Source organism: Bidens hawaiensis, unplaced genomic scaffold (assembly GCF_021521415.1).
Source record: "Bidens hawaiensis isolate Kalapana, Puna unplaced genomic scaffold, B.hawaiensis_p1.1 tig00000458_1, whole genome shotgun sequence".
In the NCBI taxonomy this organism is placed as follows: domain Eukaryota; kingdom Viridiplantae; phylum Streptophyta; class Magnoliopsida; order Asterales; family Asteraceae; genus Bidens; species Bidens hawaiensis.
This window is the reverse complement of record NW_027491030.1, coordinates 3,750,184-3,757,546: the sequence shown is the minus strand read 5'-3', so window position 1 is coordinate 3,757,546 and position 7,363 is coordinate 3,750,184. Positions and strand designations below refer to the sequence as shown.

Sequence of the window (7,363 nt, the reverse complement as noted above, 5' to 3'; positions counted from 1 at the left end):
TTCAAGAAAAGATCTAAAACAAAAATGAGTTACTGGTCAGCTGCAAATGCCACTGAAGCATACATCAAAACCATGAAAATGGTAAGTTATTAAGATAAATAGTTTGCTTTTTGTAACACAATCTGATATTCATATAATAATTTGATTATGCAGGGTAAACGAGCAAACGAACCAGACGTAGCAGAGTTCATCTCCGCAATCGCAGCAGGAAACAATGCGCAACTAATGGTGGTTGCATGCGCTGCCACGGCCGGTTTGACCACATTAGGACTCATTGCAGCATCTCATCAAACCGGTGGCAGGCTTGTTTGCATTGTGAAAGGGATTGAAGAGTTTCAATCCTCCAAAGAAGCCCTTAACCAAGAAGAAAATAACGTTGAATTCGTTATCGGAGATGCTCAATCTCTGTTGTTGAACGAATACAAATCCGCGGATTTTGTGGTGATTGATTGTAACATAGATCATCATGAAGGGATTCTTGCAGCCATGCAGAACGAGAGGGAAACGAGTACGGTTGTTTTGGGGTATAACGCGTATTGGAAAGATTCATGGGTGTGGAGCAGATCAAACACTAGTTTGCTGCCAATTGGAGAAGGGCTGCTGTTGATGAGAGTTGCTGGAAAATCTGGAAATGGTGTCGGGAGCAGTGGCGGAGGAAGGCGGAGCCGTTGGGTGGTTAAAGTTGATAAATGCACAGGTGAAGAACATGTTTTTAGGATCAGATCACCTGGTGTTGGTACTGGTAGAGTTGTGAAAGCTTAAGCTTTTATTGATATTGGTTTTAAATGTATATAATAATATTCATATCTCATCCATGATTGTCTTTAATTATGGTGTTGATTAAATCACCAGAAAGATCAATCATGGGATGTTTGTAATCTTTGATCTTACATATTGTCATTGCAGCTTTAATATAGCAAAAAAAACAGTCTTTTTGTGTTCTGTGTAATAAACTTTCGAAATGGTGTTTGAAAATTTCATGTTTTTGTTGGTCTTAGTTGTTTAATCAAATTGTAGATTCATTTATGTAATTACGTTTAATCAAAGGATCTTTGTGGAAAACGTAATGGTGTTAGGTATTAACGTTTTGAATATATTATGAAACCACGCTTTGAATAATATATAAATAGAATATACAAGAGCTAAACTTTAGAAAAACAATAAATACAAATATATGAAATGCATAACTTATGGAGAGAATTTCTTCATCTTTGACTAGTGATTCTTGGGATTGATATGATTATTATTATCCTTGATATCAGGTAGTTGTGGTAGTTACCTTTAATCACTGTTATTTGGTTGGTTGGTTAGTGTTCAATTAAATAGTATTGAATATTAATATTATGGTGATATAAGCATAGATATATGGTTACTTCATAGGGGTCAAGGGGATGGAGCAATGGAGGGAGGTTACACACACCTTGGACCCATCAAACATGTCACACTTAGACCAATTTAACTTAATAGGACCACTACACTATAATATATGAGAGTGATGTCCAGCTGCTCGTGAGCTATATAATACTACCTTGTTAGAACCTCAAACTAAGCCCAAGCTCAAACTACTATTTAAATCGACGAATATTACTTTTGTTACAATGTTTGGGTACGTATACTAGTTTACTTTTTAACCTTGTGAACATAATAAAGCGTACTATATAAAGCTCGGTACATGAAGGTTGGATTCGAGCTTGTTTATTGTGTGAGCGCCAATTTAGGTTCGAGTTTGCATCAAGTTTAAACAAACTCCACTCTAAACTGAAGTTCATATATTAAACAAGTTTGAGCCGAATTTCGGTGCTAAGAAGCATAGGCAAGCTTGTAATTTATATAAATAATACTCCCTTCGTCCCAATTTAAATATCCTATTTTGACTTTTCAAGTCTTTCTTTAACAACTTTGACCGTAAATATTTTTGTTCGTGTCGTATAATACTTGATGAAAATTATATCAATGTAAAATACATTTAAAACCCAATCTATTCATATAATTTTCATCAAGTATTATACGACACGAACAAAAATATTTACGGTCAAAGTTGTAAAAGAAAGACTTGAAAAGTCAAACTAAGACATTTAAATTGGAACGGAGGGAGTAATAATTTTTTTTTCATATATTTTACACAAATACTATGTAGCCTAACACCGCTTTTTTTAAGATCCAGGTGAAAAGTACAGCGTAAATTCATAATTGTTTTTGTATTATCGACCTAAAAAAAAAGATTTAACGACGGTTTGAGCCTGGTGAAGGATATTCCATGGTCCATAAAGCAAGTTGAGTCGCGATTATCAAATCCGCAACTCTTTTCAATGAATCTTCTTTTACGGGACCCTCCAATCCAGGCATCGCAAAATCATCATAGCCGCAAGATTCAAGCTCGTTGATGGCGTTTTGAAGCCATGTTTTGATGTTTCCATTATGGAACATGTATTCTTGCATGTTTTGCGTCTTATGAGACAACTCTAACTCGTCGACCTCTTTGAGGGTTTTCCTCAAATCATCAACGGTAACATCAATCGAGTCTAAGCAACCTTTGATGGCAGCTACCTCATTGGCCTTTAGATTTCGATGGCGGGCCCAATCGGTCATGTTGGTCTTGAGCATTAGGCTTCTTTGAAGCCCGAAATTGATGATTTTACGAATTGTGTTATTGGGATCGACTTCTTTCTCTTTCTTTAGCCTCTCTATGGTTTTCTTGCATGCCTCCGGGTTGCTCGATTCTTTGCAGAGATCTTCGGTTAATGCTGATACAAAATTTGTTGTAACGAGGCAAAATATCGCTAGCCTTACGAATAAAAAGATCGTGGATCTCGACATTTTATCTTGTTTTTTTATAGATGGTTTCTCTAGATTTTTGTTTTATATATTTCTGTTTCTTTGTACGAATTCTAAGGAAAAGAAAAAATTAAGAAAGACCTTTCATTATTTTAGATGGTTGTTAGCCCGTTAGGATTTCTTTTTCTTTTTTATTTATTATTTTATTATTAAAAAATTCAATGATCAATAAAGAAAAACTCATGAGCCCCGTCAATAATTCAATACCCTACTAACAAATGACACGGGTAAACGTATCTTGTGCTAAATAAATGCTTACCGGCGCCGGGCGGCGCGTCACCAGTTTACTTCACTTTAACAGGATTTTTCCAAGACCATTTAAATTGTGAAAAAAAATTAATAATTATAAATAAATGATTTAGGATGATATAAAAAATAAAAAAAATTACTTTTGGGTTACTAAAAAACTAGAACAATAAAACTACTTTTATAGTGCATCCTCACCTAAATCTTTGCTAACAATTCAAGTGACTAAGATGGGAGACAAGTTTCTACAAAAAAACAAAAGAACAAAAAAAAAGAAAAGAAAATGAAAGACGCTTTGTATTGGCTGCGAACAGATGTATACAACCTGTCTCCTACCAAAATCAACAAACAACCACGATATGTTCACATCAACGGAAAACCGACTAATGTCACAATGCCTAAAACTGTAGAAAGCAGACTGAGTGTTACAAATAGTTTAAATTACTACCAGATGCTGCAACATATAGGCAAAAGGCGCAAACTTAACTCTTTGAGATGACCATAACACCCTTTAGAAGTGGCTATGCAAGTAACTGTGATGTTCATTGATGAGGATCATCACTGTTATCACTCCCCATCTCTTCAGCATCCTCAAACCGTTGATCATTGATTTGAAGCTGCAATAAGTTTGTAACCGCAATGTCAGATAACTACTCAGTTGTTAATTGTTATAAATTTGGTCCTTAAGACTAACTTCAATTGTTCAACGAAACTTATAAAGTTGTTGACACATTTGGTCCTGGGCAATAACTGGCCTTAAAATGAATTTTAAGTTTACGCGAAATGACCATTTTACCCTTTTATTAATCTTGACAATTCGGAACAAATGTGCGAGGTTATGGTTATCTAGTCTTTATTAAATAAGTATGATATGCATAACAGCTTAAAGTTTAGATAAAGGTACAAAATTTAACCCATTTTCATGGTTTTGATGTGCGCTTCAGTGTCTGCCCTAATTAAACCCCAATGGGCAATGGGGTCCTGACTGGCGTGAGTCATTTCTCTTCAATAAGCCCCAACGGGGTCCCTGGCTAGCTTTAGTCACTACCCATCACTAAGCCCCAATGGGGTCTCTGTCTGGCTTTAGTCACATATAATTATTATCATACCTTAAAAGTGAAATGTAGTTGGCCTATTGCTCAATGAAGGTATGCATCTCGGATAAGGTACAAATTATACGCACTTTAATAATGTCAAAGAATGTGCGTGTTTAGGATAAGATGTCGTGAAGTCACGACAAAACGTAAGTGAACGAATAAATGCATTGAAAGTTAAAACAATCTAAAAGAACAAAGATGTTGGTAAGTCAAAAAAACCTTTTATGGTATTCATGTAAATACAAAATTACAAATGTCTCATATTTGAGATGGGTATATTCGATATTTTGATTTTTTGTTGGGTAAATATGATATTAAACCATTTTTCTTTGCTAAACATAGCGTGAACCTTCAAAAATCGGTTGCAATTGCTAAACATCCCTTTTCTAAATATTGTTCTTTACTAAAAAGAGTGAAATGGCCATTTCACATCAACTTATTATCAGTTTTTAAACATCAGTTAGTGTTAGGGACCAAATGTGTTACACAGTTGCAAAAAGCTAGGACCATATCCGTAATTTTCAAAAGTTGGGGTGAAATCCAATAACATACCATAGGACCCGTTCATGTAGTTTAATTTAATCTTTAGTATATAAGTAAGAAATGCATAACAGCCTGCATGTTAAAAAAAGTGGAAAATTTGACCCGCTGCTTAACCAAACAAGTGTTATGGTGTTATGCGTTATCCAAAATGGATAAAAACGTGTCAAATTGATAGCTAACACAGAAATGGGTTAAAAGGTCGCCTAGTGTAATTTCGGTGCATAGATTCTCCTAGAATGCTTTAATCAAACAATTAGATTACTATATTAACAATATAGTTCTAGTTGTATTCAACAGATTGATTATTATTTAAAGCAAAGTAGACAATAAAATACCTCAAGCACGCTGCTAGCGAGGTCATGGTCTCCATTTGAATAACCAATTGTGAACGGGATGTCCGAGTCATTCCACTCTGGGTCATCTCCCTCTGAATACAAGTTAGTCACAGAAAATAAGACTTTATGACACTATGAGCAAAATTTTTTAACAAAAAACACTTTGAAAAAATCGCATACCGACTCCCAACTGATCGGCGCTAAAAATCCAATTGTGTTGTTGCTCTTCGTCTTCTGAAGCCATAATGCACAGATGTAGATAATTTAGTGACATCAAGAATTTAATGGGCTCAACAAAAAAAATAGGGAGAAATTGAATTTCATATATGCCGCTCAAAACTTGCAAAACATCATATTTACCCAACAAAAAAAACATAATATCAAATATACCATTTTCAAATTATGACCCCTTAAATTTTGCATTTGGATATAAAAGTTTGAAGCACAAGCAAACAGAATAGGGAATAATGGTCTTATTACACATTGTATTTAATAAAATAGGTAAATATAAAACTTCAAGTATTTTGAATAGGTATTCCTGATATTAATTTTTTTATGGGGCAATATGATATTATGCATGGTTTCAAAGGTACGTATGAAATTGTTCCTAAATGACATTATAAAGAGATACTTAGATCACCTGCAACGGGCTCGGGATTTAGCTCTGCGCATTCACAGAAGATGTTGAATATAGTATCCACTGTCAATCAAATATATCAAAGGTTATAAAACTCTAATGTAATATGCAAAGGGGATTTCATTAATTACAAACATATATATACAAGTGTTATGTAAATCATACATTGAGTAGGATCTGAAGGCACAAGCCTCATCTCAGTGATCTTTGACAAATCAAGTGTATCACTTTCTTCCGAATCACAGCTTTCTGATTCATCCCCTTCATCTCCAGTGTCAATCTTAAATTATACAAAATAATATTAGAATACAATCAAAAGATACAAGCCATTTTCTTTCTGTTCAGGTAAACACATACTCCATAAAATGTAATTAGATAAAAGCAAGCTAAACTATAAACCTAGCAATTTCATAACCATAGATCTATAATTCTAAGACGAACACTACCTGCGTATATAAGCATGGAGATTCAAATGCCTCGGGATCCCTAGACACTGCATGAAGCGACACCGATAAGAAATCAACCGCATAGCCTTTTGTCATCTCGGTATCGCTCAACCACACTACTTGCCTGCACAGAAGCTCGAAACATAAACATCAGTAGAAGTGTAAACAAGTCAAGCCGCTCGCCAGCTACTCGAGACCGGCTCGCAAAAAGCTCGAATTGAGCCGAGTTTACACGAGCTCAAGCCCGAGCTTCACTTATCGAGCTCAAGTCGGCTCGCGTGACTATTATTTATATATGTTTTATTTAATATGTTTAATTTATATTTATTTAATAGTTATAGTTATACAAAAAATTATTAGGCCTGTTAACGAACCAAACGTTCATGAACTGTTCAGCGGGAAGTTCGTTGATTTATGTTCGTGAACGTCTGTTTAAGTTCATTTGATTAAGTTCATCTAAATGTTAATACATACTCTATGTAAGTAGTTGTAATTATATAAATATAAACATTGAATATGTTACATATCAAATTACAACCGAAAAACATACACATATAAAATTACTTATAATTATATAAAAACTAAATAATAAACAAGCCGAGCTCGAGCTTTAGAAATATATACTTGGTGGATATGTAGAGAGTGCCAGGGGACTCCGGCGGACGGTTGCCGAGGACAACAGAGACGTTAGGCTGCACGTGCATAACCTCCTCGCCGGCGGCTGTATCGAACACCGGTGTACCGGCGGCGGACCTCTCCGTCAACGGTTTCAATCCTCCCGCCATTGTTTGGTTCAAGTTCTAGGGTTTGAGTTTGGGTTTATGCGAGCCAAGTTGGGTTTACTTATTCGGAGTGTCAATTTGCACTCTAAAACTTTTATGTGTTCGGGGCGTTGTCCTTCGTGTTTTACTTTTTAATCAGGCTCCGTCTTTATGCCTAACCCGATCTTTTTTTCTTTTTGGTGAAACTTAACGAAAGAAGTGAAACCGGGTTAGGGTGTAAGGACGGAGCCAGCTGAAAAAGGTAAAATATAAATGACAATGCCTGCTTTAAAGACGGAGCATAAAATTTGATTTTACATGAGATATGAAAGATAGTTAATGGAAGTTAAGCTTAGACCCAGCTCGTTATAGAATTGGAACCTCAAACACATAGCTTGTTTTTTACTATTTAGTTCCAAACACAATAATTTTATAGAATATGTATATTTTGGAGAGAATATTT

General features: G+C 35.1%; 3 protein-coding genes across 5 annotated transcripts; 1 reads left to right on the top strand and 2 right to left on the bottom strand.

Annotated features, from left to right (window-relative positions):
• On the top strand, positions 1 to 891 carry LOC143627020 (uncharacterized). Its single transcript, XM_077096930.1, has 2 exons — positions 1 to 81; positions 154 to 891. The coding sequence occupies exons 1-2, from the start codon at positions 25 to 27 to the stop codon at positions 760 to 762; spliced, it is 666 nt and encodes a 221-aa protein (XP_076953045.1). The 5' UTR covers positions 1 to 24; the 3' UTR covers positions 763 to 891.
• Positions 892 to 2,223: 1,332 nt separating this feature from the next.
• On the bottom strand, positions 2,224 to 2,817 carry LOC143625766 (21 kDa protein-like). The gene has a single exon (XM_077096018.1). It carries the CDS (start codon positions 2,815 to 2,817, stop codon positions 2,224 to 2,226), a length of 594 nt encoding a protein of 197 aa, XP_076952133.1.
• Positions 2,818 to 3,391: 574 nt separating this feature from the next.
• LOC143626999 (chloride conductance regulatory protein ICln-like) lies at positions 3,392 to 6,999 on the bottom strand. Of its 3 annotated transcripts, none has more exons than XM_077096908.1 (7): positions 6,764 to 6,999; positions 6,140 to 6,263; positions 5,859 to 5,973; positions 5,688 to 5,756; positions 5,237 to 5,287; positions 5,057 to 5,148; positions 3,392 to 3,698 (listed from the first exon to the last, which is right to left on the bottom strand). In XM_077096908.1, the coding sequence occupies exons 1-7, from the start codon at positions 6,922 to 6,924 to the stop codon at positions 3,624 to 3,626; spliced, it is 687 nt and encodes a 228-aa protein (XP_076953023.1). In that variant the 5' UTR covers positions 6,925 to 6,999; the 3' UTR covers positions 3,392 to 3,623. The 3 variants fall into 3 exon arrangements, with proteins under 3 accessions (XP_076953023.1, XP_076953029.1, XP_076953036.1); XM_077096914.1 differs by having other exon boundaries at positions 5,237 to 5,290; positions 5,697 to 5,756; XM_077096921.1 differs by having other exon boundaries at positions 5,697 to 5,756.
• Positions 7,000 to 7,363: the final 364 nt, after the last annotated feature.

Bases quoted from the DNA above. Each gene is read 5' to 3' on its own strand.
- LOC143625766 (XM_077096018.1), bottom strand. From the start codon at position 2,817: ATGTCGAGATCCACGATCTTTTTATTCGTAAGGCTAGCGATATTTTGC.
- LOC143627020 (XM_077096930.1), top strand. From the start codon at position 25: ATGAGTTACTGGTCAGCTGCAAATGCCACTGAAGCATACATCAAAACC. The intron at 82-153 runs GTAAGTTATTAA...TTGATTATGCAG, and splicing joins ACATCAAAACCATGAAAATG to GGTAAACGAGCAAACGAACC.
- LOC143626999 (XM_077096908.1), bottom strand. From the start codon at position 6,924: ATGGCGGGAGGATTGAAACCGTTGACGGAGAGGTCCGCCGCCGGTACA. The intron at 6,264-6,763 runs GTATATATTTCT...GCTTCTGTGCAG, and splicing joins ACTCTCTACATATCCACCAA to GCAAGTAGTGTGGTTGAGCG. The intron at 3,699-5,056 runs GTATTTTATTGT...AACTTATTGCAG, and splicing joins TCGCTAGCAGCGTGCTTGAG to CTTCAAATCAATGATCAACG.